The sequence below is a fragment of the Melospiza melodia genome, chromosome 14, assembly GCF_035770615.1.
Source record: "Melospiza melodia melodia isolate bMelMel2 chromosome 14, bMelMel2.pri, whole genome shotgun sequence".
NCBI lineage: Eukaryota > Metazoa > Chordata > Aves > Passeriformes > Passerellidae > Melospiza > Melospiza melodia.
This window is the reverse complement of record NC_086207.1, coordinates 14,311,729-14,330,563: the sequence shown is the minus strand read 5'-3', so window position 1 is coordinate 14,330,563 and position 18,835 is coordinate 14,311,729. Positions and strand designations below refer to the sequence as shown.

The window sequence follows — 18,835 nt, the reverse complement described above, 5'->3', positions numbered from 1 at the left end:
CCACCCTTTCCAGTTAATTCTTCCCCAGTTTTCAGGGATATGAACAGCTCAGCTCTTTGAGCAGCCAGGATGAAATGGCAGGACAGGAAAGCTGGGAAGCACCAGGATGTTTTCCCCCAGCTCCTGCCTGGCACGTGCCATGAGCGATGCTCTGAGCGGCAGCGTGGGCTGCCAGCCCTGCTGGGGCTCCATCCCCATCCCTCCACACCCGCTGCTCGCCTGCTCTCCTAAAAATCACATTCCAACCCAAATTGCCCGTCTCCAGCCGCCCCCGCCGCTAAAATCAATTATCAGCCGCTCTCGGCAGCCCGAGGCCTTTCATTGCTCGGCAGGGAGCTGGAGCGGGGCGAAGGGGACTGGGGGAGGGTGGGGCAGGAGGTGGGATTGCTTTTGATAGTTGTTATTTTAGCGATTGGAGAGGTTTGGCAGGAAAGGGAACCTGGCACAAAGGTTGTGCTCAGCAGGGCTGGAGCGTGCGTGTGTGATTGCAGTGCTGCAGCTCCCAGCCTTGCACCAGCACTGGCAGTGCCAGGAGCTGGCAGGACTTGGGGCAGGGGGTACCCGGGCAGGCAGGAGTGCTTGGAGCGTCCCATCCTCGTGCTTGCTCGCCTGCCAGACCCCAGCAGAGCTTTGCAAGTGTGCAAGGTGCAGCATCCATCCCTGTCCAGCTGGGCTCCAGCCTTGCAGGGTTCCCTGGGCTGTCCCTGCCTGGGTGACAGTTTTGCACTGGGGCACAGCTGCCAAGTCCTGCTGTGACTGAAGGGTCTAGAACAGGGAGAGCCACACAGACTGAAGTGGCTGAGAGCTACGTGGCTGCAGCCACCAGGGTTTCCCTTGGGAACCATTGCCCCCAGTAAATCACTGCCCCTTCCCTCCTGGCAACAGGTAGGGCAAAGCCAGGAGGAAGAGGAGAAAAAGTGCACAGTGCCTGGGGTGTCCCAGAGGAGCATGAGGGGAGAAGCCCACATTCCTCTCTAGCTCTGCATGTGCCTCCTCCCATCATTCCTCAAGGACGCTGGTGCAGGGAAGCTGATCCCTCCAGGCTTTGCACAAATCCCTGCCCCAGTGAGCACCTATCCCCATCCCCATCCTTGTCGCCATGCCTGTGGCTGCCCCTGACCCCACAGCCACACGAGGGCTGAGCTGTGCCTGCTCCCACACCGAGCCCTTCAGCTCTGCCTTCTGCTGTTCCCAGGGGCGCTTTCTCCATCGTGCGGAGATGCGTGAAGGTGCTGGCAGGACAGGAGTACGCGGCCAAGATCATCAACACCAAGAAGCTCTCTGCTCGAGGTAAGCACTGAGGGGTTTTGGCGAAGGAAAGAGGTGAGCAGGGCTCATATAGAGGAATTTGTCCCTTCTGCATGGCGCTGGGATGATGCCTTTGATGTGCAATGAGGTGGGGGGGTCTTTGATTGAGGGGGACCCTTCATCCCACCCTGTCCCCGCTGTGGTACTCCCTGAGCTCCTTGATGGATGGGGTGAACATCCCGAGGAGGTGTCTTGGTGGCTGCTTGCCACATGCCATCTGATCACAGGGATGCATCTGCAGCCTGGCCGTGCCAAGGCTCAGGGCAACTCCCAGACCCCAATCTGCCTCAGGAGCCAGAGCACCCCATTTCTGTCCCTGAGACCCCCCCACCATCCTGCACACACACTGCAGCAAAACGATGGTTACAGCCTTGCAACAAGTCAGACCAGCTCTGGGTGCAGGGTAGCACAGTTATTTTGGGAGGATAACTTCCTGAGAGGGCCCCTGCTGACTGACACCCCATCCCTGCTCTGGGGCCTGTAAGTTTTCTTACTCATACACTTACATCAATGAAAGGGGAACATCCCTTCAGGTGGGGGTTTGACTTAATTTCTACCTGGAAATGGGTCCTCACCCCTCGCTGTTTTCTGCTCTGGTGGAACATACTGGCTTGCTGCTGGAAGAGGTCCTAGAGGGTCTGTCCTGGTGGGTCTGTCTCTAGTGAGGCAGCACAGAAATCATTACCCAGCCTTGCCCCAAGCCAGGGACCCCTCTGTCCCCCTGTGCCCCAGCTGGCAGAGGAGCTGTGGTGAGGAGGATTGAAAGGATGAGGCAGCAGATGCCGTGTCCCCGCTCCGGCTCCCCCCGGCTGCAGGATGTGTGCTGGAGGAAGCACCCTGCCAGGAGCGTTTAATTAACCTCCCTCGGTGTCTCTCCCAGTTCCACTGCTGACCTCCGAAGGCAAAACTGAAATGCAGAAAAGAGCGACAAGCTCCTTTCTGACCTGGAATTCAACCAGCATGTCGCAGGGTCCCTCCCACAGCGCTGCCAAAGCGGCACAGCACCGGCACTGAGCCCCCGAGGTCCTCCAGCACTGATTCCTGCCTCTCTTCAGAGATGCAGATAATTTTCTGCCTTCCAAGCCCGAGGCTGGGCTCTGGGCAGGGTGTGCAGTGCTGGGCTCAGCCCTTGGCTCCTGCCCGGGCTCCCCAGCTGGCAAACGCCTCCCAGCTTTCAGGGCTGCCTGGAGCAGCAGATTGAGCCGCCCTCCCTGTGCTCCCTCCTGCCTCCGCTCGCCTCCTCCGGCTTTGCCCCGCTCCCTTCTCTCCTGGGGTTTGTGCTGTCCCTGCAGTGCGCAGCACTCTCCTGGAGAGGCTTCACTGGGGTTCTTTTCCAGCTCTGCCAGCTGGAATCACCAGTGACTCTGGCTAATGGTGTGGAGCCCCTCGTTTCTGCAGTGCTGCCAGGGGGGATGGCACCTCCCCAGATACAAAGGGCAGGCAGGAGAGAATTGGAGAGAAGGTGAGAGAAGCTGCAAAACACCCCCAGTCATGGTCTGTTCCTTTAGACATCCTCCTGGCTGCCAGCACAGAGGGGCCAGGAGGAGAAAAGGTGGAGATTTTAAAGGAAAAATGGGGTTTGGTTGTGCAGGAGCTGGGTTTGTGGCGTAGGAGAGGCTGTAACCCACATCCCCAGTGAAGTGCTTGCCCCACTGGTCTCACTGTCCCTCCATCCCATCCCCATCATCCACCCCACAATGCACTTTAGTTGTGAGAACATCCTGAACTCCATCCCCTCCTTGTCACCCTGTCCCACCCTGGGAAGGCAGTCACCCATCGGGGGAAACACTGTGGGGAGCTGAATGAGGCCACCAAGGTTATCTCAGCCTTCAGCTGACAGCCTCCAGCACAGGCTGCAAAGCTCACCCCAGGCCCGGGGTGCCTCTGGGACATGATCCTGGGCCCTGGGGAGGCTGCAGCCCTGCAGAGATGGGGCTGCTCTGCTTTCACGGCTCAGCGGTCGGAGACACCCAGGTCTGGTTTGATGCAGAGCGAGACTCTGGGGTGTGAACCTGCAAGGTAGCAGTGAGAGCACTGAGAGACAGCAGCCCTAATTATATCCTCGCTTGTCCTGGCTGCTGAGTGCCTGCACAAAATGCCTCCAGTCAGGCACTCCATGCAGGGCAGCTGGGTCAGGTGTGAGCAAAGAGAGAGGGGCAGAGGATAAGAAACAAAACGATGTGCAGATTCACTCTGAGCTGTCCCAGGGCGGAGGATTTTTTGGCTCAGCTCAGCTTGCTTTGCCCAGAGCTCTGTTGTCTCACATCCCCAAGGCTGCTGAAAGCTGGGGAGTGGGACCTGTGCTTCCTGTTTGGAGACAGGCACTGGTTCTGAGATAGAGTTCTGCCGTGTAGGAGAGAGCAAAGCCCTGGGGTGGAATGGCTGACGATGGCGAGGGGGAGTGAAGCCCATAGCCTCATTTCATCCTCACACCTCTCTCTGGTTCACTCTGCCTTCAATTGCTCAAATTGTACCATGCCAGGCTGGCAGGGTCCTGGCTGATTGCCTGTGCCTGGCTGAATAGGAGAAAAAGGAACAGTGCTGCCAGCCAGGATAACCCAGGCAGATCCAGGATATTTGGGAGGTGATCAGAGATTGTTCAGCAAAGAGAAGGGAGAGGGGAGAGCGAGGGATCATTCCAAACCCTAGATTGCCCATGGCATCAGTGCCTGAGGGGCTTAGCCAAGCACTGCATCTGTGCTGGGATTGTGCCCAATCGTGCCTTGATGCAGAACTTATCCCAAAATCCATTACTCTTTAGCAAAAAAAAGCTGCTCTGTCCCCCCCAGGTTTCCTGTGCCAACACCTCCTCTTAGAGCCATTGATTCCCTTCCTTAGATCCTAATTTATGGTCGTTGCTTCTTTCAGATCACCAGAAGCTGGAGCGAGAAGCCCGGATCTGCCGTCTCCTGAAGCACCCCAACATTGGTAAGTGCACCCCATGGCTGGTGCTCCATCCTGGCTCTGCTGCCCTCCCGTGACCCAGCCAGGGCCAGGGACTCTCCATCCACAACCCAGCCCTGTCTGCAGCAGCACGGACTGCTTGTCCCAGAGCCCGAGAAGGGCTCGGTGTCCTCCTGCCCGGCTGATCTGCAGAGCCATCCCTCCTCTTCCTCATCTCCAGACGGGGTCGTGGGGAAAAATGCCCCCACTGGGCGCAGCGGGGCTGAAGTAGGTCCGGACTAACCCACTTGGCCAGAGCTCCCTCGGGGAGCAGCGGAGCCCCAGGAGGCTGCAAGAGGCTATTTTTGCTGCTCTCCCCCCGCTCGGTGCCGAACTGCCGTGCGTGCTCCAAAAAGCGGCTGCGGCTCGGAGCAGCAGCAGCGGCAGCGCGGGCCGTGTGGGAGGAGCGATGGCGGGGGGAAGCGAAGACTTTCCCACCGACCGTCCATCTGAAAGTAGCCTCCTTCGGAAAAGCTGTTTCAGGAAAACTCCTGAGCCCCTGCAAAAGACAAAAATAGGCCAGAAGGAGAGAGAGAGAGAGAGAGAGGGGAGGGGAAAAAACTGCAGTAAAAAAAAAAAAAAAAATCCTAAACTCCATCGTGGAAGTGATGCTGATGCAGGCTCTTGATCCCTGTGGATGGTCTGGGTGAACCCCCTCTTCTCTCTGCTGCACCCCAGGATGTGCCAACCCCAATGAGATCCTGCAGCTTTAGGGAAAGCATATGGGGGTTTCTGCAGCCCTCTGAACCCACAGTCGGGAGCTGGGAGGGTTCCTGTGTGGCTGAGCTGCTCCCTGGCCCCCTCACTGCTCCGGTGACCTGGATCCATCCTTCCCCAGGAGCTGCTGCGGCAGATTCAGGGAGCTAGAACCAGGGCCACTGGGACAGGCCATGTGGCTCCTGTCCCATAAATATTTCAGTTCCAAAAAAGACTGTCAGCTTCCATCTGTCTCGGGCACACGGCTGCGTGGCAGGTCTCCCCTTCGCTGCTGGGCTGCCGGACCCTGCAGCATTTCCCAGCCTCTGCTCCAGCAGGACCAGGAGCTGTCCTGCAGGGGTCCCTCAGGGGCCTCCAGCTCCTCTTTGCACCAAAATACATGCAGGGATTGCCGAGACCTGAAGGAACACACTGCAAAGTGTGTGAGTAGGAAGAAATGCTAAACCTGGAGGAGCTCACCGTGTGAGATCTGCAGGATGGCACCTGCAGGTTCCCCGGGTTCCCAGCTTGGCCACAGCTCTTTCCCACTGCTGTCTTCCACCCCTCCCTCTCATCACCTTCCTGTGGAGCTGGCAAGCTCTCTGAGGACCAAAACAGCTCGTCTGTCCCTGTCCATGTCCCCCATCCCTACACTACCCCGCGCTGTTTGGCTGTGACCCGGCAGCTTCAGAGCTGCAAAGGCTGGAAGGGGTTAACAGCATGAGATGCTAACAAGCCCAATCTGCTGCTATTTATACTCAGGAGGCTCTTCTCCACCCCCCACCCCACACCCTCTTTCCTTTCACCCCCCTCCACTGCTCCTGCTGCCTGGAAACTTGGGCTTGCAGCTTCCACAGGCGCTCGGTACCCACACAGGAGCTGGAACGAGCAGTGCACTGCAGAGCAGCCTGGCCTGGGGAACAGGAGGCACTGCTGCTGGAGGAGCCAAAACAGCCCTGTCCAGCCCTTCCTGGGGAGAAGCACCCCAGCTGCCAAGGGGCTTTGCTGTCCTCTTACTTGCTCCCTGCAGGGAGGGAGGGTCCTTCCATCTCCCATGAGATGCCGTGCTGCAATTCCCGGAGGAACCAACCTGTGCTCTGTGCCATGCCTGCTGGAGAGCTCACATGGAAAGCTGTGCAGGGGCAGGCCCAGGTCCCCAGGACCCCACAGCACTGGGTGATATACTAGGGAGAGCTGTTTCCATTCAGGGAAATCTTCCTTTATTGGGAAAACTTTGGCTGCACTCAGCCCTGGAGTTTGAACTGCAGGTACTTGTCTCCTGACTCTCATTCCTGAAGCTGTGTCCTGCTCCTGCCTTGGCTCTCAGCTCTGAGCTGCAGTGGTTTGGCCAGTGTGGCTCTCTCTGACTATGGGCAGTAACAGATACTTGTAGGATCAGGCTATATTTAGAGCAGCTGCTCCCTCTTATACCTTCTTGGCTCCTGGCAGCCACAGGCTTTGGGACTTCCCAAGCAGGGAAGGTATCTGGACCATATGCTTATGGTTTTGCTGGCCCTACCCACACCAAACTCATCTAATCCCTCTGAGAATACTTTGGTTTCTGTGGGATCCCAGGCATGATACCCCCAAATCCCTCCCAGACGAGATGAAATGGGAGGAAATGTGTTTCTTCCAGCAGAGGAAGGCAGAAAAGCTGGGGCTGTATGTTGGAGAAAAACGGAGCAGACACAGATGCCAGAGCACAGGGGATGTCTGCAGAGGCCAGCAGTCAGGAGGGATAACTGGGAATGAGATGAGCAACTTGTGTCAGTAGCCAAGTCCACAAGAGACGCAGAAAAGATTCTGACCAGCCCATCTGTCACAATAGGACATGAAATGAACGACATGCACGCACTGAAATGTCCAAGGTAAAAAGAGAGTAGTTTATTTCCAAACTCCAATATTTATAGACTTTCAAAAGTGACCATGGATTGGAGGATGAAATTGCCACCTCTCCAGCCACACTGATCAAACCAACAGTCCATCAATTCTCTCCTCCTCCAGAAAGGAATGCAAAACAATCATTATTTACATGAAAAGTGCATGAGAAACTCCATTACAAAAATATAAACATTGGAAGGCTTAGAAGAACAGGGTGACATCCATCAGCCCTCATTTGCTCTGTGCCCTGCCAGGTGAGGTGATGCTGCTGGCACCATGCTCTTGGCTGCCTCTGGATTTGCCCATGGAGCTTGGAGACAGGAAAAGGAGCAGCAAAGTGGTGTTTGCTGGCCTGGCAGATAAGAGTGACACGGTGCAGTGTCTGTGCTCAGTGCTGGGGTTGTTATCCCCCCTGGCTCACATTCAGTCTGGAGGATGTTTCCATATAGGGCTCCGCTGATTTAGATGCAGTGAAAGGGGCTAGGAGTAAAAACTCCCACAAAATCTCTCACCTGAATGTTTCTTTTTTCTTCCCTGATTCCCAACATTCTCAAATATGTTGAAAGTTGTATCAGGCTGAAACCAGGTGAGAGAGAGGAAACATTGAATATTTATAGCCTTAAGGGAATCAAACAAAATACAAGGTGGGGGAGAGGATACTGGAGAAGTGTCTGTTTATCCACCCCACCTGTTTCTGTGCCAGTCCCCTTGCTGCACACCTGCCTGCTAAGTGTGAGCAGGGATCTGAGCCTGAATAACCAGAATGCAGCAGGGTGACAGGTTTGTACCTGGCTGCACCTGGCAAGGGGTGTGCCCAAGGGGAGAGGGCGCCAGGAGATGGGGAAATTCATCCCGTGGAGATTCCCAAGGAGAAAAGGAAGGTCATGAGCAGAAAATAAAAAGCCCTGTGAGTGCCAGAGTTGTTAGCTCAGCTCCCTGCTGAGCTCTCCCTCTGCTTGGGCACCTCTCCTGACAGGACTGGGGACACCCAGCCTTCCCAGTGCCCAAGATAGCCCAGCAGCTGCCTGGACCTCTGGCCAGGCACAGCCCCGGGGCATTCCCAGTTTGGATGTGATCTTTGAGCCTGCATGACTGCCTCAGGCTGGGGCCAAGGCTGGGGTCCCGTGGTGAGCAGGGACCCCCACCCAGCCAGTGGCAATAGCAAGAGAAATAGCCCTGCTGTGCCCTTCCCCAGCTCCTGCTTGTGCCCAAAGGGGAGCAGAGGCATTCCCAGGGAGTGGGGTGGGAGCCAGGTGTACCCCATAACCCTTCTGTTTCTGCTGCAGTGAGGCTCCACGACAGCATCTCTGAAGAGGGCCACCACTACCTGATATTTGACCTGTGAGTAATGCATCCCCTACCCACAGCAGCTCCGTGCTGCCCCCGGGGTGACCTGAGCTCCCCCTCACCTGAGCCCTTCCCCAGGCTGGCTTTGACCCAAACTCGGGTCCCCCAGGCCGGGCAGAGGGCAGGTCCCTGTGCTGCACCCCCCACGCATGTGCAGTGCCGTTTTTGGGGGATTGCCAGGGCTGGGTGTGCTGTGCTGTCAGTCAATGCAGCCCTGTCCTCCTGCAGGGTCACCGGCGGGGAGCTCTTTGAGGACATTGTGGCCAGGGAGTACTACAGCGAAGCAGATGCCAGGTGAGCCAGGCTGGGGAGGGGACAGGAGGAGGTGTCCCCTTCTCCCACGAGCTGCTCCCTCCCAGGGAGGGCTTTCTGCAGCACCAGCTCGTTCTGTACTGGGAGGTGTTTTACACTCTGCAACACATACTCATAGTCTGGAACTGTGGTGCAAAAAAAACCCCTAAAACCACCCAAAATGCTCTTTTCAGCTCACCCAGCTCCTGTGCCAGGAGGTGCATGTGCTGCCATAGCACTGGTCTCCACTTTGGCTCCTGTGGCTCCCAGCCATTGCCCACAGCATCCTCATCCCCAGGATGCTGGGGTAACCAACATCTGACCTCTCTGTAATTGAACAGGGTGCTGGGGGCTCCCTGCTCTGGGGACACCAGGGCTCCCCAGGCTGGCAGGGAGGAAACCCAACACCAGGCTGGTGGCCAGCCAGGGCCACGATAGCACAGACACCCTGCAGATGTCACTCCTTCCCCCTGGAGCTGCATTCCAGCCCTCTGCAAGTGTTCCTCTGGCATTTGCCACTTGAAAGCACTGAGGAGGAGCAGTCAAGACAGGCTGTGCTGGAGCTCTGCTCCCTCCCACACTCTCACTGGCACTTTCCAGGTACCTGCTGCAGAGCCATTTCAGCCACCCCTTTGGTCCCTGCAGCTCATCCAGGGAACAGTATTGGTCTCACTCTTTCGAGGGGACGTGATCTGGCCCTCCCCAGTCTCCAGACATCACTGTGCCTCTTGGCTTTACTAAGCATAGCCTGTATGTACGTCCAAGGGGGTGGTAAACTCTACACTGCCTCTCTGCACGGAAATATCCTTTATTTCTAGGCAGAAAACAATCTCATTTAATGGGCTGCCTGCACTGAATCCACTTAGAGCCCATCCACTTATTAGTGTCATACAAATAAAATAAAATACATGTAAATAAAGACCTTCTGCCTTGCACATAAGCTGTTTTGGAGCAGAAGTGATCAGTGCCTCTGTCTTTTTCCCTTCCTGTCTCACGCACACAGCAGAGCTGGAATGTAATGAACTAGATATAAAGCAAGCAGGCACAGCAGAGCCACCTGCATTAGAGGAAAGCAGGGAAATGGGGCTGGGGCAAAGGTTGCACAGAGCACATCTGCTCTGCCTGGGTTTGGAGACCAAATCTTTGCTGGTGTTGTGGTTCCACTGTTGGTCTCCAGCTCCCCGCCTCCAGTGCTGCTCCTGTGGGATCCCCACGGGCTCAGCTGTGTCCCCTAAGCTCCTGCTCACCATTATTTGGTGCACAATAGCTCTGTTAGCTTCCTGCTGGGTCAGAACTGCTCCCCACAGGTGTGTGGGTGTCAGTGGAGGGGGATGCTGAGCTGGGCTGCAGGGCTGCTGATGGGGAGAGGGTGAAATGCAGCAGAATAGAAGTGTCTGACAGAACTCTGCCCCACCAGGCACTCGTGTGAGCTTTCTCCTCTCTCCCACAGCCACTGCATCCAGCAGATCCTGGAGGCCGTCCTGCACTGCCACCAGATGGGGGTGGTTCACCGGGATCTGAAGGTAGGAGCTGCAGGCAGAGTGCCTGTGGGAGGACAGGGGACCCCATCTGTGATGCAGAGCACTGTGGAACAACGCCCAGAGTGCTCCAGGGTGCTGAAACAGCAGGGAGGAACGCGTGCAGGGCTGCGGGAAACCCACAGAGCACAGACCACTCCGGAGTGAAATGACACAAGGGAGATGGGGTAGGGAGTCTGGGATCCAGGGACACCAGGACAAGAAGCAGGACAAAGCAGTTGGGGAGCACATCCAGAGGTTCCTCTGTGCTCTGCTGGGAAGCTCCCCCTGCCAACAGCAGAGCCCTGAGGGGTTTTCACTCCTCCCCAACCCCCATCTCCTTCTGCAGCCCGAGAACCTGCTCTTGGCATCCAAGCTGAAGGGGGCTGCTGTCAAGCTGGCTGACTTTGGCCTCGCCATCGAGGTGGAGGGCGACCAGCAAGCATGGTTTGGTGAGTGGGACTGGCCTGAGGTGGGGCATGGTGGTTCAGGGGGGCTCCAGGACCCCCAGCCCGGGGTTATGGGAGAGCCCCAGCAGCACCAGCCCAGGAAGCACTGTGGGTGAGCAGGCTGATGTGCAGCAAACAGCTCCACGGGGACTCTGTGAGTCACCGAGGTGTCCTGGTGAGATGGACAAGCTGGCAACAGGGCCAGACCAGAGGGGGGAAAGTGCTGGAAGTGCACAGCAGAGCACTCCAGCCTTGGGCACCATCTGGGGTTTGGCAGTGGCAGAAAAACACAGTTTGCTGTGGCCTCGGGAGTGACAGAGGTTTCTGTCCCGGGGGTCGGATGTGCCAGCGCAGGGGCTCTCTGTGCCTGGCCGGGAGCAGGCCCTGCTGGTGAGCCGGGGCGCGGGGCTGGGCCTGGCGGCGGCAGTGACGGGCTGTGTGTGCTGACTGTGCCGTCTGTGCCAGGTTTCGCCGGCACCCCGGGATATCTGTCCCCCGAGGTGCTCCGGAAGGATCCCTATGGCAAAGCCGTGGATCTGTGGGCTTGTGGTGAGTCACACCGGGGCCGGGCTGCACTGGGCTGGGCGGGATGGGATGGGATGAGGCAGGCTGCTCATCCAGCGTGTCCCAAGCTGCAGTTTCCAGTCACACCTCAGCGCAGTCAGGGTGGATGTTTTACCCAGGAGATGGCACATCACCCTGGGCAACACACTCTCTCACAATCCAGTGGGACCCTTCTCTGAAGCATCACCCCCTGTGGGTGCCTTACTGGGAATTATGTACCCAAAGCTCCCAGTCAGGCGAGACACTGCCTCTTTTCCCTGTGGTGCTGGTGCAGTCAGGCAGTGCCTCCCTGCAGTTGCAGCCACAGGGGAGCCCTTTTCCATCCACAATGGGGAGGAGGCATCACCCACCCCTGCCAGGGCGCCCACTTTGGGCTCTGCATGGTGGCTGCCAGAGCCCTGAACCTCCCCAGGTGCTGAACTGGACCCACCAACCAAGCCTTTTGATCTTTAAACAGTGAGCAAATCTTCATGCTTCCCTAATTTCTGTTTTTCTGCTTGAGCTTGGTCAATCCCCAGGCTGTGTGTGTGCCCCTGCTGCCAGCAATGAATTCTTTCCCACTGATCCCATCTCCTCTCCTGGGCAGGTGTCATCCTCTACATCCTGCTGGTTGGGTACCCACCCTTTTGGGATGAAGACCAACACCGACTCTACCAGCAGATCAAGGCTGGGGCTTACGATGTGAGTGGGTTTGTCTTGCTGCCCCTTTCACAGTCTCCTCTCTCTCCTGCTGTCCCTGCCTCGCAGCCTGCTGCTCTAGAAGAGCAACCAAGACAAATTCTGAGAGATGGGAACAAGCACTTTCCTCTGTCCTGGTCACAGAATGTTGGCCTTGTTGCCATGCCCAGTGCACACATTGGCACATTTCAGGGCTTTGTGGGAGAGCCTGAGCCTTCCAACTTCCTTCTTCCACTCCTGCTTTTCGGTTTTCCACCTGGCAGCTCTTTCCAGTGGCACCATTTCTCCAACCTGTCCCAAGTGCAGAGGGGCTCTGCCATGTCTCACCCTCGTCCCTTTGCTTTGGCAGTTCCCCTCCCCTGAATGGGACACGGTCACTCCTGAAGCAAAAGATCTCATCAACAAGATGTTGACCATAAACCCCTCCAAGCGCATCACGGCCGCCGAGGCCCTGAAGCACCCCTGGATATCGGTGAGCTGGGGCCCAAGGAAGAGAGATCAGGGGATTCACAGGTGGGGAACATCTCACTGGGGATCACTTGTTATCAAACATGCTGCCAGCTCTCTTCTCCATCCTGAGAGGATGGTTTCCTGGCAGGGTTCCTCTCAGTGCTCTCATAGCAGCATTTTCCTTGAGGTTTTACAGCAGATAAAAGCTTGTGAGTGCAAACAGCATGTTCCTGGGGGACCTGGTGGTGGGAGGGACACACAGGCTCCCTGCCCTGGTGGGAACTGACTAATTTCTCAGTGCCACACTGTGCTGGAGGGGGGTCTTTCTTCAGAGGCGATGGGAGTAGGCTCATGTTTATCCATCCATCCACTCCAGCAATCCCTGCACCCTTCACTGCATCCCGCAGTTTCAGCTGCTGGTTCTCACTCTGAATCAGATCCTAAAGGCAGGAGGAGTCTGTGGGCTGAACCACACACATGCAAACCCTGAGCACATTGCTAAACATGGCTGGTCAGCCAAGGGCTTAACTCAGGGGGCAGTCAGTTCTCCACACACCCCCACCACCAGAGCAGATCTTGCTGACTCCAAAGCTTCCATCTCCCACTGCCCATTAAACTTTTATCTGCTGCTGCTGCTGCAGGCAGCACTGGCCCGTGCCTCGGCCATGGGAGGTCATACACGTGTGTGAGCATGTGAGAGCCAGGCTGGGGGGCCCCTTCCCCCCGGAACTGCTCTGAGACAGCTCTCTCTCCCCCCAGCACCGTGCCACCGTGGCCTCATGCATGCACAGGCAGGAGACTGTGGACTGTCTGAAGAAGTTCAATGCCCGCAGGAAGCTGAAGGTAACTCTGTCCAAGTTGCTGCTAAATGCACAGTCAGATCATTGGTGGGCTTGTTCCCTGGTGGGAAATGACAGGGTGGTGTCTGTGGGGGCGATGGGCATTTGGGGACCCCCATTGTGAAGAAGGGGAAGGAGACTGAGTGGGGTGACAGCTTCATCTGGCTGGAGTTCCCAACTGCTCAAAGAAAGCCATGGTGAAGGAAAGCACTGAGTCACATTGGACACTGGGTGAGGACTTTTCCACTGGAGCCAGTGTCCAGGTAGCATCTTTTTGGGGCTGGACATGGGCCTGAGAGGCCTTAGACCTTTTGCCTGATGGCCAAGGCACTTTGCAGCCAAGAATAAAGTGATCCACAGACAGACAAAAAGCTCACCCCCCCCAGCAGCCCCACAGCCTTTCCCTTCTCAGATGCTGCCATGCACCAGAGCCTGGACCCCTCTGAAATCACCATCTCCAGCTTGTGCACCTCCCTGAGGCACCCATCTCCCGGGTGCTGCTCAGCCTCAGCTGGCAGCAGGGCACTGGGAATGGGCTCTGGAAATCACAGTGCTGCCTGCAGAGCAGGGTGAGGCTGCTCTGTGCCACAGCCTGAGCCATCAGTGCTCCAGGCCTGAACACAGCGTGACACAGAGCAGTGCAGCTGCAGACCACTGACAAGATTATCAGGCAAAGAAACTGGCTATAAACTATTATTACTTTTCAGCTAGACAAGTAATCAAATTTGTTCAGGCATACTCTTCAAAATAGTAATCCATTACTGTAAGCAATTAGTCCAAAGTAATCTCATTATACACTTAGCAACTAGTTAGTAGACTCAGCTGGAAAAGGGGAAGGATTTTTACAAATGTTGTTTTGTGGTGGTGATCTTTGCGTGGCTCCCATGAGCAATCCCTGCCCTGCTGCTCTGAGCTGGCACAGCTTTAATCACAATTAAATCCAGTCCCACTCCCAGTGGGTCCCCTTGTGGCCAGCTGCTGGCCCCAGTCAGTGGGGTCGTGCTTCATCTAGGACAGGGCAGTATGGGAATGAAAATTTGCAGATATTTAATATCCCTTTAATCTCAGAGAGAAGGCAGTTTTAGAGAATGCAACCCAATGCCAGCCATGGTGCTGGGGTATGGAGTCAGGTATTGAGAGCTGCTTTTGATGGCAGGAGGAGAATATCAATCCGTGGGCCAGTTCCTTCCTTCCTGTGGCTGGGGACAGGTGCTGAGCAGGGCTTTCCTCCCCCAGGGATGGGGGGAGCAGCAGGGTGCAGGGCCCCGGGGTCAGCACACCCTTTCCTTCTGCCTTCCTTGTCTTCCAGGGAGCCATCCTCACCACCATGCTGGCCACCAGGAACTTCTCCGGTAGGTGCTGTCTCTGGGACTCATCCCTTTGTCTCCCCAGGGCAAATCTGTAGGGTTTCTGGAGAGCTGGCTTTGCCTCATGTGTCACAGGGAGGCTGAGGTTGCAGCCTCGTGCCTCTGGGGATGTGTGGCTTTGGGTGCTCCTCCAGGAGAGGTCACCTGGCACCTCCAGGCTGGCTGCTGGCTTGGGATGCAAGAGAAAAAGTGTGGGGTTGAGGCTCAGTGATCCACAGTGCTTTAGGGTTTTGGGGTTTGTATGCACCCAACCAGCTGGTTTGTGCAGGGATGGGGATGGGGGTGCTGGGGGCAGCAGAGTTCAAGCAGCTGGTTTGGTTTTGTGTCCTCCTGGAGATGTTTGTGGCTCAGGGAGAGCATCCTCTGCATGGGGAGCAGGGAAAGGCCCCTGGCACCATCACAGGCAGATGGCAGCAGGATCTCACAGGTCTCTCCCCAGGCAGGTGGATCTAATCCTGCAGGATTCCCCACTCTCCTCCTGCGTCCCTACATCCCTGGTTCTGCCATGGTGACAGCACCAACGTGGCAGCCCGGCCTGTGCACTGGAGAGGTCTCAGTGCAGCCAGAATCCCTCTGCTCCAGAGCCCTCCCAGAGAGCTGTTCCTCTGGGGACACCTCACTGCACATGGGATGTCACAGGCCATTCCCCACGCATGGAACCAGATGGAACCGTGTCACTGGAGGGCTCAGCCACCGCTGTCACCTCCTGCCCTGCCCAGCGCTGGGGATGGCCCTGCGGTGGTGCTGCAGGGCTGCCACACACCAGCCAAGCCCTGCACGCTGCTCAGCTGGCTGGTGGCAGCTCTTTGGGCTTAGCTGGGTGTGTCAGGGTGCAGCTCTTTGGGGTTCGCTGGGTGTGTCAGGGTGCTTCGCCGAGGCTCCCCGAGTGCCAGGTGTAGGAGGTGGGCAGGGGTGCCAGGGCAGAGGGCCGTGGCCAGGGCTGGTGTCTGCATTTGTCGTGGGGGGATCGCGCAGACACATTTAGCACTTGTGGCGGGCAGCTGGGGGGATCCGATGTCAGCCCCACGCCGGGAGAGGCGGGCAGGAAGCCCCGAGAGGAAGGAAGTTCAAAGCATCTCTCCTGGTGCTGCCCGTCCCACGCGCGGCCCAGGGGCTCAGCAGTCCCTCCTGGTGGGCGACAGGCGCTGGGCTCCGGCGGTGCCACCCTGCGCTGGGCTCCGGGGCAGTGCCTGTGCGGCCGGGGGCAGTGTCGGCAGCGGAGGGTGGGCACAGGGCAAGGCGCCTGCTTCTCATCCTTGTCAAAATGCGGGCTTGCAGCTGTCGGGCCGGCGGGCCGGCAGCACATGATCCCGGCAGCATGGGGCTAAAATTAGAGGGCGGCAGGCGGGCAGCCCATTCCTCCACACTGCACCACGCCGGGTCAACAGCACGGCCCGGGCAGAGCCCGCCTCTGCCGGGCAGCCCTGCCAGCCCCTCCGGCCGCCCCGGGCACTTGGCGTGACGTTAGGATCGGGTCATGCCCCGGGCCAAGAGCTGCGGTAGGACAGGACAGCGCTGGCAAGGTCGCCCCTGAGCCGCCACGGGTGCGGCGGTGATTGCTGGAGAGAAGACGAACCCCAGCAGCCGGGCCGGGGGCTCCCGCCGCCCTGGCACCCGGCACCATGCTGCTGATCCTCGCCCTCCTGGTCCTGGTGCCCTGCCTGGCTCTGCTAATCTCCTTCCTCCTCTCTCCAGGAGGCAAAAGTGGTGGCAACAAGAAGAATGACGGCGTGAAGGTAAGCTGAGCCCCGGTGCCCTGTGCTGCTTGCCCCGGTGCTGCCGGGCGGTGCCGGGGGTCCCTGTGCCGGGGTCCCTGTGCCGGTGTCCCTGTGCCGTGCCGTGCCGGGGGTCCCTGTGCCGGGGGTCCCTGTGCCGTGCCGTGCCGGGGGTCCCTGTGCCGGGGGTCCCTGTGCCGTGCCGTGCCGGGGGTCCCTGTGCCGGTGTCCCTGTGCCGTGCCGTGCCGTGCCGTGCCGTGCCGTGCCGGGCCGTGCCGGCGGTGAGCGTTCCCGTGCCCCGCTGCCCCTGGGGGCTCCGTGCTGTGCCCGTACTCTGCGCTCGGCAGTCCCTGCTGCACCCCGCGCTTTAAAGGGCAGCTGCTGGCTCGGCTGTCCCGGTGTGTCCCCGGTGTGTCCCCGGTGTGTCCCCGGGCTGCTGCCAGCGCAGGCAGTGCACAGGGGGCTTGGCGGCGCAGGGGCGAGGGCTGGTGCTGGATGGAGGGAGCGCTGCGGGACCTCGCTGCTGTTTCAGTGCCGGCAGCATCCTCGTGTCCCTCGCTGCCCCCAGGGAGGGGGAGAGGCAGAGGCTGGAGCAGGACAGGGGACAGCAGGAGGCGGCTTTGCAGCCCCGGACCATGGCTCCGACAGCAGCTCTCTGGCGGGATGGGTGCCCTCATCTCCTGCTGGCTCAGCACGGGGGTCCAGCGGCAGCTGGTGAGGCGGGTCCCAGTTCCTGCCCCATCCTGTGCCAAGGGCTGGTGTGCTGCTGGGTGACACGGGGGTGCTTTTAACTACCTTGGCAGTGCTGCTTGTCCCCTGTGCCCAGTGCAGACAGCAAACAAACGTGGTGGTGCTTCGACAGAGTAAATGGCTTGGTGATGCTCTAAAAGCAAGCAGGTGCTTGGTGGATCTTGTTTCTTGGGCTGCAGAGCTTGCAGGTTCATCAGCCCCCTCCGAAGTGGGGTGCAGCACTGCTCCAGGACAAGGTGGCTCCAGGAGGCAGCAGAATTCTGCTGTTTCTGGTGACGTGGAGGTGTGGTGGATAGCAGTGGTTATTGAGCTCTGTTAAACTCCTCCTGCAGGAAGGAATGGTCCATGTGAGGTTCCTTCTCTCCTTACCTGTTCCCTTCATAAATGCAATGGATCACTCAGCAAGGAGAGCTGGTGTGGTGACATCCTCCATCGTGGTGACATCCTCCATCAGGCAGAGCTTTGGGAGCTCGACTGCAGTGTGGCTGCTCTTCCTCCTCCATAGGGTCCCTTTGCTGGGAAAACCTACAGAACCTTCTCCTGCCCTTTTGCAGGGACCCCACTGTTGGACTGTGACAGGTGCAGGGTTTGGAAGAGCAGAGCCCTCAGCCAGCTTCTTCCTTCCTCAGTAGGGATGGTTGGTGAAGCTGGACAGTCTAGGGATGGTGTGTGTTTCTCTCACCCTTCCCAGACCCAGCATCTGGGACAGGAGAAGCTTGCAAGGACTGAGACCATGCACAACCCTTCAACCTGGGCTCAGCTTCATGAGAGGCCATTCTGGCCATGCAGTGTTGTTCTGCAGCATGAGGCTGATGGCCTGGATGGCTCTGAGAGGACATTACTTTGGGCTGTCAGGATATCAGGACACTCCCAGGACAGAATTAATAGGGCTGGGGCTGGCAGATCCCAGGGTAGTCACAACACCCCCTGTGGCAGCCACTGCTGGCCTGTCCTCAGCTGCTCTGAGGTCCTGGTTGCTTCTGAGAGTCACCTAAGATGTGGCACCACAGGTGGAGCTGACTTGGTATAAGCTCCTTGCTGGAGCACAGGTGAGACCAAACAGAAGATGCATTTTTAACCTATTAAAGGAGAGATTGCTGAATGAAGAGGCTTCATCAGGCACAGTCCTGAATCTAATTTTCCAGCAAAAAGGCACAGTTTTGAATTTTTATGTTGTGATAGACAACTATTTGCCAGCCCATCTTGCTAATGATGCTCACTGTTGGACTTCAAAGGAGCTTTGAGGGCAGACATTATCCTGGGAAAAGAAGCACTTCCTATTGCAGCAAAATAGCTTGTTTGGGTGAACAACCTTCTGGCTCTTCACTGAAACTCAGTGAGGAGAGTCTGGTTTCAGAGCAGGATCAGAGAGGCTGGTTTGCATCCCCAGCCCTCAGCCCTTGCTGGCCAGAAGTGAGCAGATGATGAGGCTTCATTCCAAGTGCAGCCTACCCACCAGCACTCATCTGAAGAATGTGGACAAACTCTAGAATGAATTTGCTTTTTTATTGCCCTCTTTTCAACAAGTAATGGGAGACAGCTTGGCTAGATGGCCAGGAAGGTGCAGGAGGAGAAGACAAGGTAGAGACAACACTCCCAACAGCTTCCTTGCATTGTCCACCTTCAGCATAACCATCCCCACCTCTCATTTCCATGCTCAGCCTGGGGGAACTGCAGCATAACTCATTCACAGAGACGTTGGGTGTTGTGGGTGAAGCTATAATGGCCCACTGGGCAACCAGCAAATGTCAGGACACTGCTGAGCAGTGTTAATTTCTTTAACTGGCTGGAAAAGCAAGGTAGAAACCTGGAAGCCTGCCTTGAGTGGCTGGCATGGTGGGAAGGGAATGGTCCTGCCTGCTCAGAGCAGGGCTACGTGGTGTGGGTACTGTCCGGAGAGTGGTGTCCCCACTTGGTGTAAGGTGCTGGACTGCCCATCTTCATGAGAGCAGGCAGACCCCAGGCAGCCAGCCCTGCCTCTCCTGCCCATCCCCACAGGAGCAGGCAGACCCCAGGCAGCCAGCCCTGCCTCTCCTGCC

The 18,835-nt window shown here is 57.7% G+C and overlaps 1 protein-coding gene across 2 annotated transcripts in view; it reads left to right on the top strand.

Annotated features, from left to right (window-relative positions):
- Positions 1-18,835, top strand: part of CAMK2A (calcium/calmodulin dependent protein kinase II alpha) — a 34,538-nt gene that overhangs the window by 4,440 nt on the left and 11,263 nt on the right. For both annotated transcript variants that reach the window (XM_063168839.1, XM_063168840.1), the window contains exons 2-13: positions 1,196-1,290; positions 4,177-4,236; positions 8,115-8,169; positions 8,404-8,469; positions 9,917-9,989; positions 10,333-10,435; positions 10,898-10,981; positions 11,583-11,677; positions 12,024-12,146; positions 12,884-12,967; positions 14,273-14,315; positions 16,026-16,066. In XM_063168839.1, coding sequence (XP_063024909.1) covers positions 1,196-1,290; positions 4,177-4,236; positions 8,115-8,169; positions 8,404-8,469; positions 9,917-9,989; positions 10,333-10,435; positions 10,898-10,981; positions 11,583-11,677; positions 12,024-12,146; positions 12,884-12,967; positions 14,273-14,315; positions 16,026-16,066 — 922 coding nt within the window. The remainder of the gene's footprint in view (positions 1-1,195; positions 1,291-4,176; positions 4,237-8,114; positions 8,170-8,403; positions 8,470-9,916; positions 9,990-10,332; positions 10,436-10,897; positions 10,982-11,582; positions 11,678-12,023; positions 12,147-12,883; positions 12,968-14,272; positions 14,316-16,025; positions 16,067-18,835) is intronic.